This window comes from Budorcas taxicolor, chromosome 3 (genome assembly GCF_023091745.1).
Source record: "Budorcas taxicolor isolate Tak-1 chromosome 3, Takin1.1, whole genome shotgun sequence".
NCBI classification, from domain to species: Eukaryota; Metazoa; Chordata; class Mammalia; order Artiodactyla; family Bovidae; genus Budorcas; species Budorcas taxicolor.
Window position 1 is genome coordinate 28,676,007 of NC_068912.1, and position 27,070 is coordinate 28,703,076.

Consider the following 27,070-nt stretch of genomic DNA (forward strand, 5'->3'; position numbering starts at 1 on the left):
AAGGACCAAAGGACTATGTCATCTCAGCTGACACCACTTTCCAAAGCAGGCATGGCTGTCATCTGGGGCAGCCTTGGGCTTGACCTGGTGCACACCCACAGTGTTCCCAACCTGGCGGCATGCTGGAAGGATTCCCTCCACAGTGACGACACCCAGCTCCCCCACAGTTTCCTGGACCCAGGAGGAAACCCTAGGTTTGGGGTTGGGGGTGGAGGGCCGTAGATGAGCACGCTCAGATTGTTTTCCTCATTGGCCCTGGGGCTTTAAATTGCAACCTCTCTTTTAATTTTCCATTATGCATCAGACACATCTATGCCAGAAGCAGACAAATGTATTCCGTCTGGGAGGATGATCCCAGACGGCTATAAATTAGAGCCTGTGTACAGAGATGCCAAAAATGTGGCCTCGTGGTATGGTGTCCCTGGGACCAGTCACCTCCTCCACCGTCTGCTCGGGCTGCAAGCCTTGGCCTGATGCCTCTGTCAATAGATTTTCGCTTTGTGTTTGGAAACTCTTTCCACGGAGTGGCTGCAGAGGCAGGGCGGGCAGGGCTGCCTGTGTGGTTCTACTGGACACAGCCATCCAGGCAGCACCCCGAGGACAGGGCTATCCCAAAGGGCATCACTCTCTTCCCTGTACGAGAAACAGTAATGACCTTCAAAGCCAGTTTCCTCCCAAACTAAAGCCCAGCCCAAGAAAATTCACCCCACTTTTTTTAGATTGATGAGATAAACTACCGTATCAGGCTTTTAAGCTTATAATATACCTGCTTCACCCACAAAACTTCAAGAGGATCATGCAAAGAGAAAAGTCACCTGTAATTGTATTCTTAATGTACTTCTTTCTTAACAGTACTTCTTTAAATATTTTTCCATGCCTTGCTAATGTTTTTTAAACTGCAAAAATCTCTTAAAGCTGGTCGAGCAGCCCAGTTCCTTTAGCTGTCCCTCACATTATCCAATTAGTGCTTTCCTCTAAGTACTGGAAACTTTTAGTTGTTCCACTTCAGAGAGTCCGGCTGGTAGAATTCTGTGCCTGCAGTTCCTCCTGCAGACATCATGCTGCCCTACTGAAGAAGCTGGCCACCAAGGGACTGGGCCTTGGGGGAATAAAGGGTGAAAAGAGATAAAGTCTTCATATAAATGCAGTCAGAGAGCCCTAGCCCTGCACAGGTAGCCCACAGAAGGATCCTGTATAAACAGGGCTCTGACCCCGACTTTGACTTCATTTTCCTTGCTAAACCTCTACGTCTCTGACTTTCGTGCTTCCGTCTCCTTGTCGCCAGCCTCCGTGTCTGCTCTTCCCTACCGGGGCCGGGGCAGCCTCTGAACTAGTGGTTCGGGGATGGCTTAGGCAGCCCAGCTCTAACCGGATGGGTTGGCCAAACCAGGGGGCTCTTTTTACATCTCTGCTCACTCTCCTGTGGTGCTTTGAGTCCAGAAGGTGCCAGTGAGTAACTGTTGAACTGATATAACGAAATTCGAGATGGTTGTTTGTGGAGAGAGAGGATGCCGCGGCGGGAGCCTGCTGGGACAGCCCTGCAGTGGTAGGGAAGGCGTTCAGAGCCAGCGCGGAGCCGCACAGAAGCCCTCATGGCAGCAGAGAAGCAGGCGATGAGTCTAGAAGCCGCCAGCCTGCCCAGCCACCGCCTGTGCCAGCCACTCAGCCTCTCCATGAGCCACACAGCACACAGCAGGCTTTTTCAGAAAATTATTTTTTCCTTTCTTGCTTTCCATGGAAACCCATAATAGCAACCAAAAAATAAAAAAAGAAAGAAACAAACAAAAAAAACCCCGGCTAGTTTCCCTCCTGCAAAACCATCCTCAGGCAGGGCAGTGCAGTGACCACGGTGGCCTGGGGGGCAGGACAGGTTCTAGACGCTTCTAAAGCGGCTTTCTAACTGGGCACTGCGCACTCAGGAGGTGTGGGTGGGTTGCAGGACAGGTTCTAGACGCTTCTAAAGTGGCTTTCTAACTGGGCACTGCGCACTCAGGAGGTGTGGGTGGGTTCTGAGGTTGGCGTGTTTTCTTTCTATTTAGAAAAGTGGGTTTCCCCGAGGTCTGGGAGTTCATCTTGCCCTTGGTGACCTCTCTCTGTGGTGCTGGTGAGGAAGTCCAGAGTACCCAGCAGGGAGTAATAGGACAAGGAGCAGATAGCTTCCAGGGGGACTGTTGTGGGAACTCTTTTTGAGAGGCGACCTGGGCTAGACTGTGCCAGCCCCATAATCGCAGGGCAGCCTGACAGAATGGGAGAAACTCTGAGCTTGGAATCAGGGGAGCCCAGCTTAAAGATCCCATCAGGGACCTGGGGTGGGGGTGGGGACTCTGAGCAGATCATTCCACCTCCACTGTATGAAACATGAAGAGGGGTCCAGCTGGTTTTTCAGGGGCCAGCCCCCCAGTCTCCCAGCTCATGCACACATGTTCCCCTCCCTTGTAAACACAGGCTGTTTACCTTTCAGCTGGCAGGGTCGGCTGTCATTGCTTTTGGACTATGGTTTCGATTTGGAGGCTCCATGAAGGATTTCTCCTCGGAGGACAAGTCCCCAGAGTACTTCTATATGGGTGAGTGACCACAGCCTCCCCTTCTTTAGACGGGGTTGCCCGGGCTTAGAGGGCAGCCTGCAGCTAGACTTCCGTGGGAGGGGAACGGAGGGAGATAAAGGAGGCAAATCAGAGCCCCAGATGCCCACCCAAGCCAGGCAGCGGGGAGAGGGCCCTGCTACCCCACACCTGGCTCATCCCTCTGCTTCCCAAACCAAGGACGACCAGGTGGGACTGAACGGTTGTACTTTCAGCCACTTCAAGAAAGAAGCCCAGCACCACAATTCACGTCCAAAGAATTGGAAAACCCCACTGCACCCCCTGAGTGAAGTGGGGACACAGCGAAGTCAGTCCTTTGCTCATTCCTGGGGTGACAGGGGAGCCCTGCCCAATCAAGCTCTGGTTTTGTGTATTTGTGATCTTGTATATTTTAAATTGTCTGGGAGAGATACCTAATTCAAAATAAAGAGAGACAGCTCAAGGTGTGGAGGGGCTACTCTGAGTCCCTCCATGACTAGGGACAGCAGAGGGGAGGGGAAGTGAAGCAGAGTGAGGTGGGGAGGGCAGGGAAGGGAGTGGGGGCAGGAGAGCTTCCCTGGGCAGAGACCTCAGCATGGGAGGGGTAGTGCAGCCTTCTTCCCGCAGTGGGAAAGGGGTGAGGAGTGGGAAGCTGATGTAGACCATGTGATAAGTTGAGGCTGAGAAACTAGTGTGTAACTAAGTGCCAACTTAGTGGCGTTTGCAGTCGGTGCATCCGGGGTCATTCTAAACCGGTGAGGCAAGAAGGATTTGAGTTAGGTATGAAAGACCAACCTTAATCAATAGAAAAGGGGACGACTAGGGACTGAAGAGGTTTGGGACACAAGGCATGCCTATGGGACAGTGATTAGCAAGCCTAGGCTGGGCAGATAACTCTTACCAGAATGTAAAGCATATGGGCATGGAAGGAATTACAATTAGGCAAGTTGAGGAGGGAGGGAAGACAGATACAGAGGGCCTTGAATGTCAGTGCTAGTTAATTTAATAAACAATAGAAGGGGGCTTCTCTCATGGCTCAGTGGTAAAGAATCTACCTGCCGCTGCAGAAGCATGGGTTCCATCCCTGATCCAGGAAGACCGCACATGCCTCTGAGCAGCTAAGCCCATGCACCACAACTACTGAGCCTGTGCTCTGGAGCCCAAGTGCCACAACTACTGAATTCCGTGTGCCCCAGAGCCTGTGGTCCACAACAAGAGAGGCCTGTGCACGGCAGCTAGAGAGTAGCCCTCCTTCTCCACAACTAGAGGAAAGCCCCACACAGCAGCGAAGACACTGCACAGCCCAAAGTAAATAAATAATACAACTTTTAAAAACAAAAGAAACAATAGAAAGATAGTTTAGACTTTGGGGGAGGGTACACTCAATCTACAGGGCTTCCCTGATAGCTCAGTTGGTAAAGGATACACCTGCGACGCAGGAGACCCTGGTTCGATTCCTGGGTAGGGAAGATCCATGGAGAATGGATAGGCTACCAACTCCAGTATTCTGGCCTAGAGAATTCCATGGACTGTATAGTCCATGGGCTCACAAAGAGTCGGACACTACTGAGTGACTTTCACTTTCACGGTCAATCTACACTGTATTTTAAAGAGATTATTCTGGAATGAGAGGGGAGGACAAAAAAGACCATGCTATATTACTGATACAGTCAGACCTGAAGAAATAAAGGCATAACCCATGGTGGTAGCAGTAGGAATTGTGAAGAAAAGGACAGAAGGGCAAGAAAGTTTGTTAAGCATTATTAAATGTTATTATTAAACATTGTTAAACTCAGGGACAGGAGGAATCAAAACAAAAAAAGGTAGCAGTGATAGAGTCAAGCATAGAAGTCACAACTCCTGATTTTCAGATGGAAACCTGAGTTATAGAAGTCAGGGACCCTGCTGGGTTAGAGAAGGGATGGGAGTGTGGAAAGAAGGATGGAGGCCAGTCTGGGAGTAGCCTCTATCTATATTCCTCCAGAAATGAAGCACTGATAGCAGTTTCACAGGTGTAGATTTGGGTCCAACTAAAGAAAAACTTCTCAATGGTTTGATAAATCCAAGAAGCTGAGCAGACTTCTATAGAAAGTGACCCCTCTGATACATTGGTATTTAACCAAAAATCCAAATGGATCTTCTATCCATACAGGAGATTCCTGAGCTGAGTAGGAGGGTGAACTAGCTCCAAACAAACATTCCTGATCCTATTTCCAAATCTAAAGTAAAGCAATACGAACTGCCCAAGATGCAAGAAATGTCACATATTTGTGGACGTATTTGTCAGGACTCTTTCAATTGGAAATCACAGAAACTTGACTCAAACTGTTTTGAGCAAAACGGAAATTTCTTGACTCATAGTGGAAACATCAGGATTAATACTCATCTTAGGGACACAAGTGATATGATCAGAATCCAGTCTGTAGCCATCTCTCAGCTCTGTTTTCCTGTGCCTCCGGTCTGGGGCAGATTCCCCCTAGATCTGATAAATCAGCCACCCACAGCTCCAGGTACCATCTCCCAAGTAACCCTGGCAACAGTGTGCTCTCCTTCCAACTGACTGAACCAAAGTCCTGGGTCTCACTGTCGTTGGCGGTCTTGGGTCCAGTGCCCATTCCCACACCAGTTATTGTGGCCAGCTGCTTGAGATGGGCTTGTTGGCTGAAGCCTGGGCCTCACACCTGCCGTGGAGCTGAGGCAAGTCAGCCCTCTCAGACCACATGGACTGAGAGTGAAGGAGGTGCTTTGTCTAACAGAGAAGAAGAGGAGGTAAACTCAGGGTGGGAAAAACAACAGCCCCCACGACAAGGCCTGAACCCTTCCTGCTTGTTCCTGGTGGCCTGGCATGTGGGCATGGGTCTGCCACCCTTGCTTCCTCCTCAGCTCCCCTCTCTAAGTCACCCGTGAAGGGCTGGTGGTGAGCATGCTTATGGTCAGTGCTCAGAGTTCAGAGAAGAGAGTTATCACCGAGTCTTAGCACTGAACAGAATAAGGAGACTAAGGACCAGGGGGTGAAACAGACAGGGAAGGGAGGCTGGCTGTCAGCTGTGGTTTTCCAGCTTTTCACAATGGGGCTCAGCCCTCGGTCCAGCTTTGCCAATACCCAGGCCTGAGCTTGTTCTGTTTGTTTCCCTGTGTTGTCTCTCTGATGAGTGCCAACAAGAAAAAGTCCTTGTGAAGTCAGGAACCTTCTCTCCACTTCAAATATTTCTTATAAATAGAAAGAGCAATATACATGTTTACAGAAGTTGATATTTCTTTCCTCAATAAATAATTTTCCGAATAGGAAAGATACCAGATTGCTGGTAATAAAATGAAAAGAAAAAATGTACCAGGATACCATTTTATGGACTTGCATAGCAAACAGTATGAGGTAATAGGACTTTAAAGAAGAAGCAGGCCCAGTTTTTGGAAAATCTCACTTCATGTCCCTAGGTACTGTGCACTGAATTGTGTATTTTCTTTTCAGAATAGGTTCCAGAGCAATCAGCACATTAAACTCTTATCACCACTTTGTTAAAGAGCCCTGGAGAACAAGCTTGGCCCATTAAAGTGCTCTTAAAGAAACACAACCTTCCCCTGAGAGGGACCACAGGAAGGCACGTGGTGTAACTCCCTGCTTCTGGGCAGATGACTGCCACCCTTTGTAGGAAATCTTTCTTCCTCTGGGGCTTCCGAAGTGGTTGTTGCTATTCATTCGCTCAGTTGTGTCTGACTCTTTGCAACTCCATGGACTACAGCATGCCAGGCTTCCCTGTCCTTCACCATCTCCTGGAGTTTGCTCAAACTCATGTCCATTGAGTCGATGATACTGTCCAACCATCTTGTCCTGTCACCCCCTTCTCCCACCTTCAATCTTTCCCAGCATCAAGGTCTTTTCTAATGAGTCAGCTCTTCACATCAGGTGGCCAAAGTATTGGAGCTTCAGCTTCAGCTTCAGTCCTTCTGGTGAATATTCAGGGTTGATTTCCTTTAGGATTGACTGGTTTGATTTCCTTTCAGTCCAAGGGACTATCAAGATTTTTCTCAAACATCACTGTTCAAAAGGTGCTAGTGGTAAAAAAAACCTAACTGCCAGTGCAGGAGACACAAGTTCCATCCCTGGGTCAGGAAGATCCCCTGGAGAAGGGAATGGCAACCCACCCCAGTATTCTTGGCTGGAGAATCCCCAAGGACAGAGGAGCCTGGTGGGCTACAGTCCATGGGGTCGCAAAGAGTCAGACACCACTTAGCACAGCACACACGCACTTCCTCCTCTAGGGGGATACTTTCCTTTCTGGGACTCTTGTGTCTTCCTCCTTGGTGGTGGAGAGAATGTCCCTTCATATAATAAAGATCTGGAATTGACTTCATAGTGAGGGACCAGTGTGGAGAGGATCCAGCTGTGAGGGGAGTTAGAAATGAGGCCAGGGAGCCAGGGCAGTCAGACTGACTACACCTGCCACCTCTTCTCAAGGACTTCTGAGTTCAGGTCAGGACCTGGAGGCTGACCCAGGGCATCACGACCACTGGTTGCTAGGGTGGAGAAGGGAGACCCTAGCAAGAATGGAACTGGCAACAAGAAAGGCTAGGTGACTTGGTGTTTCCCAGACCCTTTTCATGTTGGTCTCCTTCACTCTTGGGAGAAACCCCCAATGTCTTCCAAGTTCCACTAACATGCCACTCTGCTCTCCCATTACAATTTTTCTCTGGGGCTGCCCCTTAGGGATACAGACAACACAGGGATCTTCCTTCCAGAGACACAGGGTGGGGAGAGATTCCCTGGGCCCTCAGAAGGCTGGAACACATGAAGTCATGTCTGTGAGCAAAGGATGGAGGGCATCAGCAGGTTCTTCCCCAAGGGGAAGGAGCAGCCTGCTCAGACTCAGCCACTCACTCTCTGGAATCCCAGGTTGTCTGTGGCTGTCCCTCCGCGAATACAGAGCTGCAGAGCCTGGCTTTGATTGTGGCTAGTTGTCATGTGTAAGGTAAGCATTACAGTGCTGAGTGTTCTGGGGCTTTTTAAAGACTCTGACTCACTCTGGTAATATTTTTTACTTCTCAATTTTTAGTTGTACCTGAGATTCATAGTAGTTGCAAAACAGACATGTGCTATAGCTTACACTGTTGACACAATTTCTCCAAAGCATTTTTACAAGAACTTAAGTATAGATAATTATTGCCATATTGCAAATAACAAAACTGAGAAATAAGAGGACTTACCTAAAGACACAGTTGGCAGGCCCAGATTTCTGGCTCCCACCCCAGAAAATGCTTTGAGGGAAAAACCCAGAAATCATCAGTGTTACATTCCTTGGGCACTTTTCTCAAGGAAGGAGAAAAAGAGCCCTCCTGCCCTTTATTGTTGTTGTTTTATTATGGACCGCAACCCCATGGGCTGCAGCACGGCTGTCTTCCCTTTCCTTCATGATCTCCCAGAGTCTGCTCAAACTCATGTCCATTGAGTCGGTGACGCCATCCAACCATCCCATCTTCTGTCCTCCCCTTCTCCTCCTGCCTTAAATCTTTCCCAGCATCAGGGTCTTTTCCAGTAAGTCAGCTCTTCGCATCAGGTGGCCAAAGTATTGGAGTTTCAGCTTCAGCATCAGTCCTTCCAGTGAAAAGTTACAGATTTCTAGTTAAGAAAATCACCTTTCTTCTGGTTCCTACTGCAAGTGTAGCATAGGAGTTAGGGCACGCACTTTGGAGTAGAGTCCCGGGTTTGGTTCATTTCGAGCCTTACTAGCTGTGCGATCTTCGGTAAGTTACCTCTCTGTGCCTCAGATTCCTCGCCTCTGAAATATGAATACCACTTCTACATACCCCACAGGGCTGATGTGCGCATGAGATGATTTAACCTATGAAGGTACTTTCGTGCAGTGAGCCCTCAATAAGTATTCACGGCTGTTCTTACTGCAGGGCAGGCCAAGGGAGGAGTCAGCTTGCGGGCGGCACAGCTGCTGGGAGAGTAGGAGAAGGGGAGATATTGCAGTGGTTTAGATGCCACATAGTCAGGGCGAGAGACTAGCTGACAGCACCGAGGCTGCTCAGGCGCCAGGCTCCTGAGATAAAGCCCGTCAGGGGCACAGTACAGACTCAGAGCCCCTGAGGCCCAGGAGTGGTGGTGGTCACTCTTAGTGTTGAATGACTCCATGACTCAGGCATGTTAAACTCCCACAAGAGCACTCAATAACTAACAGCTGCTATTGTTTTTTAGCGAGGACGCAAGTCCTTACCCAGCTTTCCAAGTGGCTCAGTGATTAAAAAAAATCCGCCTGCTGATTCAGGAGACAAGTTCCATCCCTGGGTCAGGAAGATCCCCTGGAGAAGGAAATGGCAACCCACTCCCGTATTCTCGCCTGGAGAATCCCATGAACCGAGGAGCCTGGCAGACTACAGTCCATGGGGTCTTAAAGAGTCGGACACAGCTGAGCAACTGAGCACACAAGTCCTAACTTTCTCCATAAATTAAGTCCCATCCAGTATTCTAAATTCATATATAATTGTGTGTGTCCATAACAAGCTAGGAGGGAGGGAAAGTTGCACAGAAGCAGAGAAAAATATTTTTAGATGAAAAACGGTCGTTAGATGGATATGTAAAATCATCTGCTGCCGAAAGGTCACTGAAATTGATGACCATGCCACTATTCAGTCCCTAAATGGTGAGCCATTTAAAAATGAGTTGACTTAGACAAGGCTTTTAGGAGGTCACTGTCTCCTTTCTGTATTACTTGGAGTGATGCTTCCAGCTTAGAAATAAGGATCTGAAACCAGAGACAAGTGATGGGATGATCAGGAAATTGGTGGTAGCATGTCACCTGGAGATCATTGGCATGGCAAGGCCCAGCGGTTAATGCTAAAAATCCAATATCAAAATGTTTTCTCTTTCTCAAACTAAGGGAAACAGTACTCGGGAAGCATAGGGGATTGGGTATAGGTTATCCCCTTGTCACAAAGCTGCTGTGGGAGCAAAAGGGCTCCCACACTCAGAAAGTGAGTGAAAGTCGCTCAGTCATGTTCGACTCTTTGCAACCCCATGGACTATGTAGTCCATGAAATTCTCCAGGCCAGAATACTGGAGTGAGTAGCCTTTCCCTTCTCCAGGGCATCTTCCCAACCCAGAGACTGAACCCAGGTCTCCCTGCATTGCAGGCAGATTCTTTACCAGCTGAGCCACAAGTGAAGCCCAAGAATACTGGAGTGGGTAGCCTATCCCTTCGCCAGCGGATCTTCCTGACTTACAGAAAGCATCTTGGAGTTAAAGTATGCCTGCCAATCAGTCTATCCATTCAACAGCTGTGTTTTGAGGGCCAGATCAGAAAAAGGATAAGGTGTCCTTGGAAGCTACAAGTGGCCCCATGGTGTGCAGAGTATTACAGCCAGATTTGAAACTGGATTCAGCAGGCCCAAGACCTTTGCCACAAGTAGAATTTCGTCTGATTTTCACATCAACTCCAACCAGCAGTGCTCGTTTGGCATGGGGCTGAGTCCTGTGGCCACACATGCACAGGAGGTGTGCTGGGGAGAGGTTTGCCAGGGAGAGGCCTCGGGAACTGGAGCTGCTGGGTTAGTTTCAGGGTGTTTGCTCTGAGCTCTGTGATTCTGATAGCCTAAGAATGGAGTATGGGGTATGTGTATGTGCTCAGTCGTGTCCGACTCTTTGACACCCCATGGACTGTAGCCCACCAGATTCCTCTGTCAATGGGATTCTCCAGGCAAGAATACTAGAGTGGGTTGCCATTTCCTACTCCAGGGGAACCTTCCTGACCCAGGGCTTGAACCCACGTCTCCCACATCTCCTGCATCAGCAGGCAGATTCTTTACCACTGGAAGAATGGAATATTGTACAAATAAGCACATTTTCTAAGGGAGCTCTTATTTCAGAAGGCCAAGGGGCTGAGTGAGCTTGTTCACAGTGGGGAGCAGCTCTGTCCTCCTCAGACGCAGGTGCCTCTGTCCACTGTACCCGAGCCTCCTCAAGAGCACCCCTCCCTCCTAGGCTGCACACTCTCAGGAGCCTTTCTGCAGGCTGTGCAGCCAGTCCTCATCTGCCTGACTCAGGAGAGCCCAGCCATGTGGTGGCTTCTTGGATGCTTGTTGAAATGTAGCCCCAGCATGTATCTCTAAGCAAAGATAGGTGATGGTAGACAGTCCATCCAAAATTTCCGATTTGATCTGCCCTCCCTTTATCCTCGTATCCAACAAACACTGACTGGGAATTCTGTCTTATTCCTGGCGTATTCTAGGTAGGGTGAATAACGTTTGTTCAAGGATTTAACATCTATAGATGAGAAAGACATATATGGGAACCCGCAGGCTGAGTTTCACCATGATGAATTCCTATGTGACTGGAGTGTAGGATGGATAAGGATCCCAGGGGGTCCCGTCTCTAGGCTGTGACTCCACGCAGGATCTGTAGACAGTATTGTGAAGCAGTGAAGAGGCAATGGACATCGTAAGCAGGAAATCCATCCAATAAGGTGGCCCAACCAGGAAATGTTCTGTGAGGGATCAGTTTCAGTGGGGTGGAATCAGGGCTTCGGGCCTGTGTGTCCTGCCTGGAGCCCTCTTGCTGCCCTGACCCCCATTATAGAAATAGAAATATGTAAAATACTTGCCTTACTTACTGCTTTGAGGAGGCGGAAATAAAAGAGCTTTGAAAAGTGAAGAAATTCTTTAGAACAATAAGGTATTTAGGCAGTGGGGCCAACAGTAGTATTATTTTTAATATGTGTTCATTTCTCTCATTACGACATCCATTCTCCATGAAATTATTTTTTTAGGGAAAAGGAAAAAGGAGGAAGTGGCTGAGCCTGCCTAGCAGGAAATACATAAATACCTGTCTCGGGACCTTGGAAGAACAGGGCTTCCCCAACTCTGAAAGGGGCCGAAAACAGCCTGGGTGGTGCAGGAGGCGGCAGGCCTGCTGCTCAGCTCTCATCAGGGAAGAGCGAGGTCTGCCCACAAACCAGCGTCAGCACCCAGAGGGGCCCCAGAGGCGCCCTGCAGGCCAGCCTCAGGGTTTCCCCATAGGGGTGGCGTGCCAACTCCCCGTGCCCTCATGGATGGGCGTGGTTTCCAGGTGACTCACATGAATAAAATGCAGAAAATAGAGTTGAGGCAATGGGCATGGGATTCTAAGCAAGCCAAGTTCCAGACCCCGTATCGTGTTCTAACTTATCTCAGGATCAGAAGAGGAAGTCAGAACCTGGCTTGCCCTTCTTTCCCTCACAACGGGAACATTTCTGCCCTTTTCTTTCTCTGTGAGAACAGCTGTTCCTGTGGTTTGACTTTAGAACTGAGCACAATTATCACTCAAATTGAGGCCACTGTTATTGCTGGGGAGGCAGGATGGGCTGATGGCCATGAGCTGGCTTTAGAGGCAGATGGGTATTTTTATCCCACCTCTATGATCTTGGGCAAATCACTTAACTTTGGGGACCCAGCTCCTCTGCCTAAAAAAAAAAAAAAAGAAAAAAGAATGATGAAGATAATAATGGTACCTGCTTCATGAAGATTAAATGAATAAATTTGTGCCAAGTGCTTAGAATAGTTCCTGGAGAAAAGAAGCCCTTAAAGCAAATGTAGCTAAGTCTATTAACAATAATACTGTTGGTGCATATTACCTTATCACCTCCCCTCACCAGCTTTTTTCTTGTGACATGTATAACCTAGCATGTGTCCTGTGTATGTGGTGTTGCCCTGTAAAGTTTATCATTCACACAGAGCCTTACTGCCTCATCACTGTGTCTTCCACCCCTCTCCTTAATTAAAAGCCTCCCTCTTCTGTCCCACCTCCTCCCTGCTTCCCTGTCTCTGCCTGGGCAGATCAACAGCCCTCTCCCCTCCCAGACACTTTGTCCTCAGGGCCTCTCACAAGGTGGGGACAGCTACTAATTCCAGAGTGCCACGAGAGACCACAGGCTCCTAGGAAGATGTGGGTTCTTGTCCAAGCTCTGGCACTGGCTCCTCACCACCCTTGGATTCAGTGTTACCAGTTTCTATGAATGGCACTAACACTCACTTCACAGGCGTAGTGGAGGCTGGAAGGTACAGTGCCAGCCAGATAGGAGGCACTTGGAGGTGACTGAGCGTTGTGGAACAGATGCACCGGCCAGTCTTTGCTCGTTGTGTGGCCCTGAGCGGCTTCCTTCATCTCTGTAAACACAAGCTTTCTTTGTTCCCTGGGGATTACAATAGCCCGCCCCACCCCCCTCCCTCTCAGGATCCTTGTGCAGGTGTTGGAAGCGCTCAGCGGGAAGCACTCCCCAAGGGTTAACCTTTATCGTATTAACAACTGAAGGCTCTGCCAGGCAGGATGTCTGGGGTGGTGGTGACGGAGGCCAGGCTGGCAGCATTGGTGCTGGGGAGAGAGCGCGTCCTGCCTGGTCAGCATCTTCTCTGTCCTCTGCCCACAGGGCTCTATGTGCTGGTTGGAGCAGGGGCCCTGATGATGGCCGTGGGCTTCTTCGGGTGCTGTGGAGCCACGAGGGAGTCTCAGTGTGTTCTTGGATCTGTAAGTCGGGAGAGATGGGGAGGGACTTGGCCTGGAACTGGGCATTATCTTTGTCCCTATGTCTACGGAAAGCATAAAAAAAAAAAAAATTAGTTCCTTAGTGTAAAGATGTTTGGGGAGGAAAAGTGACTGATGATACCTCACAGTGACTGAAGCAGCTACAAGATTCCTGTAGTCAGGGAAACACTGTTATCTACAAGAAAAGTACTGCTGTTTGAGATCAATAATTTAAGCCAACATCCCTCTTGTGGTTGTTTTAACAAGCAGCCTCTGTTTAAAAAAAAAAAAAAAAGGGAAAACTGCAGTTAACTGCTATCCATCCAATGCCAGTGTGACCAAAGGAAAAAGAGGAACAGGAAGGAGGTTTTTGTATCTCTCCACGAGGCATCAGAAACAGCAGGTTTATTAGGCGGCCTCTCCTTGCTCTCTGCAATCTTTGATGTTTGAACTGTGGCCACTTCTCCTGGTCTCTTGCCATGTAAGGTTTCTAACTCACTTCCTCAGTTCTCCACTCTTTCTTTCTCCCCTGTTGGGGAGCATCTTTTGTCTTGTTTATCACTGAACTTAGTTTAATCAGAGCAGACCCACGAGATGAGAGCAGAAATCTGTCCGGAAGGACACCCTTCACCTCCACTCCCTCCTCCTCAGAGAATCCATCTAGAGCATGCGGTCTCAGGTCGCCTCCTCCCCAAATCCAGCACTTCCAGTCACTCTCTGTCTCCTGGTCTGATTTTATATCTTTATAGAACCTCTTTTGTTCATCAAGCAGTCACTGAACATACGGGTGCCAGGCACTGTTCTAGGTGGTGGGATTTCTATATCACTCTGAAATGATCTTACTCTTCTATTACTTACTCATTCATCATTTCCTGCTCTTTCTATTATTAATATTATGTCCAGAAGAGCAGAGACACTGAGATCTTATCTTATTCACCACTGTATACCCAGTGCCCAGGGCAGTTCCTGCCCCAGAGCAAATGCTCAATAAACGATTGCTGAATGAATTACTGAGTGAACAAACTGCAAGTGGACCAAGGGATCAGATGCTTCCTTCTGTAATATTTCTGTTCAAACTAATAACTGTGTTTTTCAAATGGAATTAGAATTTAAGAAGTTAAATAAATTGAAAAGGTTATTGAATTAATGAAGTTAGTATTTTCTCTCCTTTACAGTTTTTTACCTGCCTATTGGTGATATTTGCTGCTGAAATAACCACTGGAGTATTTGCTTTCATAGGCAAGGATGTAGTAAGTAAATGTTACTTATAAATGTTCTTTAATGATGGTTAAAAATGTTCTCTTTATGGCAAAAGACGTGAGAATATTGACAACCACAGTGACATTCCAAAGCCAAATAACCCCCAGAATTATCTTTTATGCAGAATTTTTAACCAGAAATGTGGTACAGACTTAAGCAGGCGTGTGTGTGTGTGTGTGTGTGTGTGTGTGTGTGTGTGTGCATACATGTAAGTGCACATATATTCCTGGGGAGGTAGTTAATTGCTTTCATTAGATACATGAAGGAAATCTATGGGTTTTTGTAACAAAAGGATCTCTAAGGTGATCCGTTTGGAATGTGGGAGGAGCTAGATTACAGGTGTGAGAAGTAGGGATGGGGGAGAACACACATTCGCATCCCTGTTCACCTGTCCTTTGTTCTTAGGGGTTTGGCCTCGGCAGAGGACAGGTCAACCTCAAAGACTACAGTCTGCCTTCTGGGTGCCCATGAAGCCAGTTCAGATTTGTGCTCCAACTGTAGGTGTGCAGGAGAGGTTATCAAAAGAACCAACAGACGAAGGGAACTTTTTAGGCTTAAACATGCAAAGAGGAGTGAAATGGAAGAGGAGGAAGAATGGAATCTTAAGTTTTGCTGTATTTCATGTAAATTCACATGCTATCAAATCTGTTTATGAATTTATTTTAGATTTTTAAAATGGTAAATATATAGAATGAGTAAATATCACCTCCTCTGGAATTTTTCTGAAGTTGTTGTTGTTCAGTTGCTAAGTCATGTCCAACTCTCTTGGGACCCCATGGACTGTAGCACACCAGGCTTCTCTGTCCTTCACCACCTCCTGGAGTTTACTCAAATTCCTTTAACCTCAAATATGTAAGTTGGAGGAATTGGATCTTATGACTTCTTAAGAGCTTATGGATTTGGGGGTTACATGTGGTTACACTAGAAAAGGCATTCTCTGCATTTTCTATGGTATTTAAATGCTGAAACAGTTTTCCTTGGTCATGAACACCTTTTAAACCATGTCATGAAAATATTTGAGTACTTGTTACCAAGAGAGTCCCAAGAATGCATAGGTTTCTACCCTGGCTTCGCATCAGAATCACCTGGGTGGGGCCCAGGAACCTGGGGTTCCGTTTTTGCTGCTGTCCATTCAGGGCTGAGAACCTCCACTCTAAGAAATCTTTCTATTCTGTGAAAATTATTTTTGGTTAGTCTATCTTCCATCAGAAGCATCTTAGAAATTCTAGAACCTGTAATCTGGTCCATATATGCAGAATTACCCTCAAGTCCAAATAAACACATGGAAAGGCCATATTCTTGAAGGATGGGGAAGAGGGCTTTTTTCTTGAGGAAAGGAGGACATTTGAAACTTCCCACTCATGTCCCTTTGTTTTCCTGATATTTTTTTCAGGCAATACGACATGTTCAGACCATGTATGAAGAAGCTTATAATGATTACCTTAGAGACAAGGAAAAGGGGAATGGGACTCTCACCACCTTCCACTCAACGGTAAGGGGCTTCTTCCTTCAAATTTCATCTTCTAAAGATTACTGAGTCACCAACTTAATGGACGTGAGTTTCAGCAAACTCAGGGAGATAGTGAAAGACAGGGAAGCCTGGCGTGCTGCAGGCCATGGGGTCCCAAACCATTGGCCATGACTGAGCGACTGAACAGCAACAAATATTATGCACAGCTAGGTTCTCTCTAATCACCTAGATTAAAAATAAGAATAAATTGAGTGAAGCCAGGCAGCAGCATTGTATTTCTGCCTTCATGGGAGTCACCGTTTGCATTATATGTAGAATCTAGAAGAGAAAAAGGTCTAACACAGAGTCGACAAGAGGAGGTCTGGACATGCACCCAGAGAGACAAAGCTGCCCAAGTAAATACCAGCTTCTGTCAAGAGTGGCCCTGCGGTGTAACAGAAACAACCATGACCTTCATGTCAGAAGAGCTTATCTCTAGCTGCAGCTCTGCCGCAGAACAGCTTCATGACCTGGAGCAAGTTCCTTGCCTCCCTGATCCTCACTCAGCTCCCCCAGTTGTGAAACAAAGGGGTACGTGAGGGAGGCATGTGCCGTTTCTCCCAGGACGTGCTGTGGGAACGTGCTGTCAGTGTAGTGCTCTTCAGCTGCCAGCGGTTAATCGAGAACGACTTCCGGGGGAGATGGGCCAGGCCAATGGTGTCCTGACTTCTCAGCCACTGTGATGCAGAGAAGCAGCCGTGAGCTCCTGGCCAGGTGTTTTCAGGTAGCCCAGTTCTTGTATGTCACAGGTCTGTCCTGGAAGTTGCCAACCATTTATCCTGTTCAGCCACAGCCACCCCAAGGACCTCAAACAGCACACAAGTTCCTTTGTCTTTGAAGGGCAGCCCTAAGGCAGGATATCTGTTGGCTGGCCAGTCTTTGAACAGCAGTATTTTAGCCCCTGGGGTTCTCTGTGGTCACTTCTGCTCTCTATTCCGGGCTCTCTTTAGTTAATGAGCCTTTCCTGAAGCTCATAAGACATTAGCCATTCGGCAAAGCCAAAAGGAAAAATCTAAAGACCCAACTCCTGTCTAACAACAGCAATTGACACAGGCACTCTCAGCTTCTTGCCTTGTTTGGCTTGCCTTCAGTCACCTCCTGTCATTAAAGGTAGACACTTTGGTGAAGTCATTTTTCTGCTTTGCCAGCATGACCATATGACCACGCTCTCCCCAGAATGGCTGTTGGGTTGCAATGTCAGGTGACAAAGATGTTTTGCGGCCTCAGCAATCCCAGTCCTTTACAGAGAGACCCAGACTTGTAACTGCTACTTCTCCCTCTGTGCCCTCTCATTACCTTCCCTAAAAGCTCTTTTCTGACTTTCTAGTTTCAGTGCTGTGGAAAAGAAAGCTCTGAACAGGTCCAACCCACCTGCCCAAAGGAGCTCCTAGGACACAAGGTAAGCTTCTCTACCAGATTCCTATCCTGCGTGTGGTGTTAAGATGGTTCTTCTCCTCAGGATGGAGGGTGTGATTCTAGGAGGTCCTCTCACAGTGGCTTCTAGCCTCAGTTTTATTCTATATAGAACAAGTGAAGCAATGCTGAGTCCCAATCTCCTGGTACCCTGGGGAATAATGGTGTGCTGACTTGCCAGTAATAATGCAAATAGAGTGGCATTAATTAAGCTCACCAAGGCCAGGGGTGTGCACTCTAAGAATGTTGCCCCATGAGTGTCTTCCATGGGGGTCATGGCAGTGATAAATGCTTCCTTTATTAAATGCTACACGACAGGCACTATGCCAGGCTCTGAAAACTCTAAGATGAAAAGCAGATGGTCCCTGTCTCAGTGGCCTCACAGACTAGTCAAGGGAGCTGGTGCTGTGCAGAGTACAGTATCTGCCCAGCATATAGTGGAGGCACGGTGGAGTCAGGAAAGCTGGACCATGGATGGGATTCTTGAGCCAAGTTTGAACAAGGGGAGGTCATTCCAGGTCCTGAAAGTAGCAGGAACAGAAAACATGAAAGTGTGAAATTCCAGGACTGCAAGAGAATAGGGAGCCCAGAGGGAATGGCAAGGGACATTTTTGGAAAGGCTGGCAAAGGCATGATTTTATACCTGGAACTTGAGGGAAGCCGTTGCTTTTGGTAGAGGATGAACATAATTGGTTTTGCGTTGTAGAAGAAGCACTCAGGTGACAGGGTGTGACTGGTAGAACAGAAGGCTGGAGATTCATGGAGGGAGGCCATGGAGGTGACACTTGTTTTCTCCCTGGTAAGAGAGGATGAGGGCTTAGAGCAAGTTACAGACAGAGGAGAGGGAGAGGGCGTGACAGACTCAGAGACGTCCAGGGTAGAACCCGCAGCCCTAGGCGACTGACTAGACGAGGGTGGGGAGTGGAAGGTAAGAAGCTGAGACTTTGGGCTCCTGCTGGGTAGACAGAGGCTCACTCACTAAGAGAGGTGAACAGAGGGAAAGGAGCAGTTGACAGCTTCAGTTTCAGTCAAGTTTGCACACTAGGTACCTGTGACGTTTGCAGGTAATCTGAGCTGAAGACACAGGTGTCAGAATCCAGCAAGCTGGTGATAGCTAAAGCCTAGGAGTGGATGGAAATGCCCAGGGGAGCATGTAGAATAAGGAATGAGGTGGGCTAAAGTGCTATCGTTTAAGGGGTAAGCTAAGGACAAGTGGGCTTCCCTGGTGGCTCAGTAGTTAAAAATCTGCCTGAAATGCAGGAGACATGGGAGATGAGGGTTTGATCCTAGGGTCAGGAGGAAGATCCCTTGGAGAAAGAAATGGAATCCACTCCAGTATTCTTGACTGGAAAATTCCATGGAGAGAGCAGCCTGGTGGGCTACAGTCCATTCCACGGAATCACAAAGAGTTGAACACAACTCAGTGACTGAGCGCGCGCACGTGAGGACAAGCAGCCGGAATGAGACTGTGTAGGAGGAGTCAGAATGAGGGAAAGTCAAAGACAACACTCCTGTAGAGTGAGGGCGGTGGTGGCTTGTCCCTAAAGTCAAATGCTGAGAAGAGGACAAGGAAATAAAGGCTGGAAATAGTGTGTTGCATTTGATGCTTAGAAGATTCTTAATGACATTTGCCACGCAGTTTTGGTGAAGCAGTTGGGAAAGCACAAGAACATGTGGGAAAGAAGGAAGGAAGGATGAGAATGTTTATAGAAGCACCTGTACCATGGTCCTCACATTATCCTATCGCCTCACTTTACCTCTTAGTTTCTTTATCACAGAAAGAAACTTTCTGTGGAGGAAAGAAGGGGACACAGGCAGAGCTGGAGGACACTGTTAGAGGGGACTTTTGCTTTAGACTGCAGATCATGTGCATGGTGTTACATGATAAGTGACAGTGTCAGTGGAGAAGGCGAGGCTGAATGTGTAGGAAGGAAGGGAGATGAGTGGCAGTATGACCTTCCAGAAGAAAGGAGAGAATAAGATCCAGAGTCAGTAAAGGGGTTAACTTTCCACAGAGAAGGTCAGTGACAAGAAGCAGTGTGCCTTGCCTGCTCCCTGCAGAGAGCAGTACCTGGCACTGGATGAATGGGGTGTGTAAGTTTATAGGTGCCAGTGAGGAAAGTTGGAAGAATTTCTATGGCTTGACTCCAGTAAGTAAACGAGTCATTATCTAAAGCAGTGGTTCTCGAACTTTTACCAGAATGCAATGTAATTGTTTTTGTGAGTGTATGGCCTTCTCTAAACTATTAGCTCCCTGACAGTGAAAGAAACCATGTCTTATTTTCTCCAAATCTACCATGCCATTCCAGTGACATGGCATGTAAGGCAGATGCTGAGAAATGTTTGTTGAATGATTTAACCATGAATGAATGAAGTATGATAGGAGATGTGAGGATAGTGGTAAGAGTTTCATATAGCTTATGCAAGTATCAGAGAGAGCTCATCACTGACAAGAAAAAGGACCTGGGCAGCCGAAGGGCAAATTTGGGTTACAAGAATACCTCTGTATTTAAGAGGACCAAACAGAAGTTGGAGAAAGTAATTACAATTATTATACAAGTGATCTATTCTGCCCCTGTCCAATACTCCCCCATCTGTGAAGTTTCTTTGGACCTGCCCTGCCCAGTCTCTGTGGGACACAGATGGAAGAATAAGGCCATCCATCTCAGCCACCCTAGAAGAAAACAGTCCTCCAGCCCCCAGCACTTGGCTTTCCTTTGTTAAATTTGAACCTGTACAGACTTTATAGCTTCTTACTTACATACCTACCACTAGGTGATGCCTCCCTTGCATAGTGAATTGGACCAAGTATTTTTTTAAAGTATATAAAATCATTTAAACTATAAATGGCAACGCAAAACAAGGGGCTATTATTCCAGGTGTATTTTACTTATTTTTTATTTGCTGAAAGGAAGGAGAGGCTGCAAATTTTTAAATGCCTCATGTTCCAGAATAGCTTCCTCCAGCTAGGTTTCAGGGCTTTGAAGCAGCCATTGGCCTAAATAGGAAAATTCCACCAAAAGGAGGGTATTATTTTTTTTCTCCCAGCTTAGGTTTTTCTCCCAGTTTATCAGAACCTAAAGGAGGTTTTAAGTGCCTAGGGGGAATGGTTTAAATATGACCAGAAGCTGGCATGGGTCAGCTCTCACAGGCATGGGTTGGAATTGGATGATTCAGACATACCATCAGTTGTTATTCCTGACCTTTTCTTTTCCAAAACAGAATTGCATTGATGAAATTGAGAGCATAATCAGTGTTAAGCTCCAGCTCATCGGAATTGTCGGTATTGGAATCGCAGGTCTCACGGTGAGAAAGTTCTAGAATGTACCTTCTTTGACCCCTAAGAACCCTTTGAACCTTTGCATCTTACTTCTCTTCAAGTGTGATGTGGCAGTGTCTTCAGAGAGGTTTCTCATAAAAGACAAAGACTTTTTGACAGGATATCTAAGAACAAAGCTAATTAGATCCATCAATACTTAATTCTCTAAAAATGTGATACAAATCTCCATTTTAAACGAATTATGACTTTGAGTTTATCGTTGCAATAGCTCCCCATTTTAAGGCCATCAAGCTTAAACTAGACAAGTGATTTTTAATTCCGAGTCTCTTCCTTTGTTAGAAATTGAAGATGACATAGGTTAAACTCTCTCACCTATGATCTTCAGAGGCAGCACCATGTGCTGATTAACAATGTGATCTCTGGCATCCCACTCCCTGGATTCAACTGCTAGCTGCACTACTTACAAGCCCTGGGGTCACTGGAAGTTTTCTTAATTTCTCTATGTCTTAATTCCTTCATCTGCAGAATGGGGATCTTAATATACCAACCTCATAAAATTGTTGTGAAGATTAAGTGGGATAATAGATGTAAAGAAAAATTAGAAATTAATTCATATGAAGTGTCTGGAATGCAGCAGTCGATAAATGCTAGATCTGCATGTAATGAGTGTTCCCAAACCCAGGACCCAGGCAAAGCATGTATAGAAGTGTGAATTGAAGCATAGTGCACCCATGCACCGGCAAATAGCTCAGTACCTCTAGAGCCCAAAAGAAGAATGTACAAGAGTCAATAGGGTCAGAAAGCTATGGTATGTGTAGCAAGAGATGACACTGGAATGGTTTAGGAGGGTCCACATAATTGAGTTCTTTGTGTTACTTTTTGATAGGTCGGGTTTAATCCTTTCAGGTAGAGGGGAGCCACCCAGGTTTGGAAGGACATGTAGTTCAATGTAGAAGATAAAGTTGGAGGGAAGTAAGATTTAGGTAAGCCCCTAAAGAGGTGATTTCCACTGTCCAGGGGTTGAGTAATAGCTAATGCTAGGATAGACTTGGGGCCTCCCCGGGAGCTCAGCTGGTGAAGAATCTGCCTGCAATGCGGGAGACCCTGGTTCGATCCCTGGGTTGGAAAGATCCCCTGGAGAAAGGAAAGGCTACCCACTCCAGTATTCTGGCCTGGAGAATTCCATAGACTATACAGTCCATGGGGTCTCAAGGAGTTGGACACGGCTGAGCTACTTTCACTTTCACTTCAAGATAGACAGGCTTCCCAGGTGGCTCAGTGGTAAAGAAGGTAAATGCAGGAGACACAGGAGATGTGGGTTCAATCCGTGGGTCAGGAAGATCCCTTGGAGGAGGAAATGGCAACCCACTCCAGTAGTCTTGCCTGGAAAATCCCATGGACAGAGGAGCCTGGTGGGCCATAGGGTCACAAAGAGTCAGGCATGACTGAACAGCTGAGCAGACAAGATAGACTTACCCTCTAGTCCTCCTATGTAGGGTAATTCATGGTCTAAGCTAAGGCAAGGGCAAGGGAATTGTGAGGAAATTAATGAATTGGCAGTTCTCAGGGGACACACAGTCATCTCTGCTCCTTTCTTGTATTTAGAGCACAGAGGCCTAGGGCAATGGGTGAAAATACTATGCTGAGGACATCCCTAACTGGGGACTTCTCCCAGGGCCCTCCCCACCCACCCTGGCGCTAGCCTGATGACTAGTCTGTGGCTTCCCAAGGACAGTTCTGAGTCAGAAGATTTGAAAAAGATCTGCATTTACAGAAGTATCAGATAGACCCTGCCAACAATTTTACAGTCTCAAGGACTGTGCATTCTGAAAGTGGTCACCCCTGGCTCACGACAGTGGCAGGGGAGACTGTACCCTCTCTGAGGGTACAGTGTGGCTTAAGTAGGGGTTGCACCCAGCCTCACAACCTTGGAAAAGGGGGAATGCCCTCTGTTGGCCATCTTGATTCAGCACCCCTAAAGTTCCTTCTCTAATTCTTTTCTTCATAAGGTAAGTTTTACCATGTAATCAGTTAACAAAATGGCCATTAGGTGTCTCCCCGGCCATATCCTAGTGCTGAATTCTGTCAGTCAGAAGCTTGGAGTCCCGATCCCGGTTATTCCCTATCTTTTCCCTTCCAAAAACTGATAACAGTTGCCTTTTTATTGATTTATTTATTTTTAACATTTGCCTTTTTAAATCCAGCATTTATAGGTCTTAGTCTGATGTAGGATGAGATTGGGGAGAGAGTCAGAGTTATGACACTAATTTCTTTGAACAAACATTGGTAGCAGTTTATAAAATCACATCTACACATAGCGTTTCATAGACTCTACAAAATTGTAGAAGTTATTGAAGACAAAAATGATTTTTTGGCATCCTTCTGTTCAAACCATTTAAGTAGCTATTGATTTTGCCAGATATTTAGCTTCCCAGAGAATTATCCAAGACAAAAAAGATATCAGTAATGCCATACTTCAAACACCCCAGTTTATGCTTTGGTGAAACTGTTGAGATAAATAATGATGCTTTATTAAGAATCATTTGCACTTAAAAATGGACTGGAAATGAAGAGATGCTCCACTTTTTGAATGAATCAGTGGTTTTTGGTTTGTTGTTTTTTTTGCCATGCTGCATGGCATGCAGGGTCTTAATCATAGTTCTCAGATCAGGGAATGAATCCACACGCCCTGCAGTGGAAGCCTGGAGTATCAACCACTGGATTACGAGGAACGTCCCAAGATGCTCCATTTTTTAATATGTGGTCCGTGTTGCAAAAATTCAAAGCTTTGCCAGCAATAGAAAACTATTTAGACCACAAGTGTATTTAAACAACAAATGGTTACCACAAACACATTTTCCAAAGTAAAAATAAAAATGAGATCTGGGGTTAACCTGAAATATAAAATTCTGAAACCAGTAGTGTATTAAGTCTTTTATAATTATTAAGAACAGTCTTATAAGCTAGAAATAGATGCCTTTTCTTAGAGCAGAGTCTTGTTATTTTTAAAACAATAATAAAAGAGGAATGTATTTTAAGCAGTTAATGGAAGTCTTAGCCAGTAGCCATAATTATGTATCACACATAAAAGTGCCACTTATAACCAGTAATTATTGGCTATAATTACTTGTTAACTTGAGTTAAACATGCAGGCAGTTTGCTGGCCTTTTTTTAAAAATCAATTTTCATCATTTGAAAGTCATTAACAAGTGGTTTCTTCTGTTTCAGATCTTTGGCATGGTATTCAGCATGGTCCTTTGCTGTGCGATACGAAATTCACGAGATGTGATATGAAGCTACTTCTACATGAAAAGTGTAATCTAGAGTATACAGATGTCACAGGGGCTGTCTCCTGGCTCATTTTAATATTCAAAGGACATTAGGATCTAAAATAATTTGCTGTTAATTGTACATTTGCACATGTATGTGTGTTTGGCTCAAGACTGGTTTGTACCTTTAATGAATGCCTATGTATGCTGACTGAGAGCATGTTCATGTGTGATCTGTGTGTTTCTGGTATATGCATAATGAAATCTGGTTGCTGGGAATTCCTGAATCTTGGTATGTGAGCACGTTTAACTCTAAGAAAAAGATCAAAAAGCTTTGAAAAAAGAAACTTGGCTGTTTAAAAGACAAATGATAGTAAGTCAGTTTCTCAGACACTAGCCATAGAAAGTAAGATACAGAGAATTCAGGGATTTCTAACTTATGGAAGCAATAAGCCACAGAAATTGAGAGATCATGGTGCAGGGGTAAAAGCGACTGTGTCTGGGTTAGGTGTAAGGGTTTCCTGGGATTTTTTTTATATATGTAATCTCCCCAGAATTTAGGATTAAATACACCTGTAAAACTAAATATAGTGTGGAAAATCTAACTTGAATAAGTCATACTTTCCTAGTATTAAAAAAAAACTTCACTCTGGAAAGAGTGTCACACAGACAATTACATGCTCTATAAAATTGAGTGCTTTCAGGACTAAAAGGAAAACCTTTTAACAACCTTTTAAGGAAATATTTTTGTTCTTATATAAAGACATTTAAATATTGCTTTATTACTTTCCTTTTCTGACTCTTCTCTGAACCACTGCCACCCTCACATCCACAAAAGGGCTTTGATCTCAAACTTTTCTATGTTTCTTCAGATGGAAGCATAGAAAGACTAAAGCAAGAGATCTGGCAGTTGCAAATTGTGGGAAAGAAAATTTTTACTGGCACTGTATCTTTGAAATACCTCGTAACTTGAGTTTACATATTTTCCTAATTTTTGTATTTTTCTTATTTATTCACCTAGAGAATTCTTCTTTATAGATTAAGAACTACAAGTTTTCACCACTTAAAATAGATTATATCATGAGCATCCTTAGCTAAACCAAAATAAAGGAAAACATCCACTCCTAGTTTTGTGCACACAACAGAGACAAGCTAAGGAAATAAAAATACACACACAACAGAAACATGTTCCTTCTGTGCAAGTCTCTTTATAAAAATAAAATGTTTGTGTTCTTTAGGGTCTTGATGCTTCACTGTAATCCCAAATTTATAATCTAAATTGACATGTATGTCCATTTTTAACAACTTGCTGCATCTAGTAAAACATAGATTTTTTTTTAATTTACATTTTAAAAGGCCATACAAAAATGAAAGTATGGGGGACTTTTGAAACCCCCAATTAAGTTTATACTCGTGTGAGAACACAAGTCTTTGGGTCTGCACTAAAGGAAAGTGTACACTTCAAGAAACTTTCACAAAACATTTTGCTGAAAAGGCCTATCCATTTGAAATAATCTCACTCCCTTGGAGAACTGTGTTTCTCCTGCCATACTTGCTACTGCTAATAACCATGGAAGAAGATTTCTAGAAAGAAAGTCCAGTTGGAGTCAAGCTAAAAATTTAATTGTGCATAGTTACTTCGCTGTGTCCATAGGTAACAAAAAGATTGTTTTAAGAAAATCACTTCATGAAATAAATGTTTCTGTGCTGGTAGTTGAGAAATAGAGCTCTGAAAGTAAAGAACAATCAGTCCATCTCTCTTGGTGGCTTTACTTCATTTGTCTGCCTAAAGACAAGAAACAAGCCTCAGGGTATACTTAGGTTTCTTCCAGCTCAGATTCCTCTGGGATTCAACAAAAGTGAGTTTCATTCCATATCTGAATTAACCTTAAAGAAGTCTAGTTAAAAGTGGAAGAGTAGAGATTTGTTCCGTATATAATTAAAGTGCAACTTTTGGGAGTAATTTTTCTAAAATATGTGCCGTGAGTAAAAGTAGAGAATTTAACCTCTGAGTGAGAGTAAACTTATATACATATATATCTTGACTCTCTCTACATATATAGAATATATATGCATAACTTGAATATATGTATACATGTATATATATAAACACATGTATACATATATGTGTACAAATATATATGCACATATATAAGTTTTTTGTTATATTTGTTTACCTGAACTAATATGAGATCAGACCCAAACATTTTCTTAAATGTATGGTACCCAGACACTGAATCAAATCATCTTGATGAAATATTTTAAGTTATTTCAAATTAAATTTTCTATGTGCTGCAATTGCTTGTTTGATTTATCTTAAAATTCCGTTATACATTTATCCACACCTTCATACAACTTATCTAAATGTCTAACTATTAATATCAATCAACCCAAACAATTGATGAAAAAAGGAAAGAGTAGTAAACTTTCCAGGTGTTCTTGCCTGGAGAATCGCAGGGGCGGGGGAGCCTGGTGGGCTGTTGTCTATGGGGTCACACATAGTCAGACACGACTGAAGCGACGCAGCAGCAGCAGCAGCATGGATCACAACTTCCCTGGTGGCTCAGATGGTAAAGCGTCTGCCTACAATGCGGGAGACCCAGGTTCGATCCCTGGGTGGGGAAGATCCTCTGGAGAAGGAAATGGCAACCCACTCCAGTACTCTTGCCTGGAAAATCCCATGGGAGGAGCCTGGTAGGCTACAGTCCAATGGGTCACAAAGAGTCGGACACGACTGAGTGACTTCACTTCATGGATCACAACAAACCGGAAAATTCTTAAAGGGATGGGAATACCAGACCACCTTACCTGCCTCCTTAGAAATCTGTATGCAGGCCAAGAAGCAGCAGTTAGAATGGGACATGGAACAACAGACTGATTCCAAATTGTGAAAGGAGTACGTCAAGGATGACGTCACCCTGCCTATTTAACTTATATGCAGAGTACATCATGCAAAATGTCAGGCCAGATGAAGCACAAGCTGGAATCAAGATTGCCGGGACAAATATCAATAACCTCAGATATGCAGATGACACCACCCTTATGGCAAAAAGCTAAGAAGAATTAAAGAGACTCTTGATGAAAGTGAAAGAGGAGAGTGAAAAAGTTGCTTTAAGACTCCACATTCAAAAAACTAAGATCCTGGCATCCAGTCACATCACTTCATGACAAATAGATGGGGAAACAGTGGAAACAGTGACAGACTTTATTTTCTTGGGCTCCAAAATCACTGCAGATAGTGGCTATAGCCATGAAATTAAGACTCTTGCTCCTTGGAAGAAAAGC

The 27,070-nt window shown here is 45.4% G+C and overlaps 1 protein-coding gene and 1 non-coding gene across 2 annotated transcripts in view; both read left to right on the forward strand.

Moving 5' to 3' along the window:
• Positions 1 to 23,828, forward strand: part of TSPAN2 (tetraspanin 2) — a 38,990-nt gene extending 15,162 nt beyond the window's left edge. The window contains exons 2-8 of the mRNA XM_052637796.1: positions 2,462 to 2,564; positions 12,959 to 13,056; positions 14,229 to 14,303; positions 15,707 to 15,805; positions 17,151 to 17,222; positions 20,459 to 20,542; positions 23,745 to 23,828. Of these exons, the coding sequence (XP_052493756.1) occupies positions 2,462 to 2,564; positions 12,959 to 13,056; positions 14,229 to 14,303; positions 15,707 to 15,805; positions 17,151 to 17,222; positions 20,459 to 20,542; positions 23,745 to 23,810 (597 nt within the window). The 3' untranslated portion in view covers positions 23,811 to 23,828. The remainder of the gene's footprint in view (positions 1 to 2,461; positions 2,565 to 12,958; positions 13,057 to 14,228; positions 14,304 to 15,706; positions 15,806 to 17,150; positions 17,223 to 20,458; positions 20,543 to 23,744) is intronic.
• A 2,509-nt stretch (positions 23,829 to 26,337) lies between these two features.
• TRNAC-ACA (transfer RNA cysteine (anticodon ACA)) lies at positions 26,338 to 26,409 on the forward strand. The gene has a single exon. It is a non-coding gene; the product is annotated as a tRNA-Cys (tRNA).
• The last annotated feature ends 661 nt before the right edge of the window (positions 26,410 to 27,070 follow it).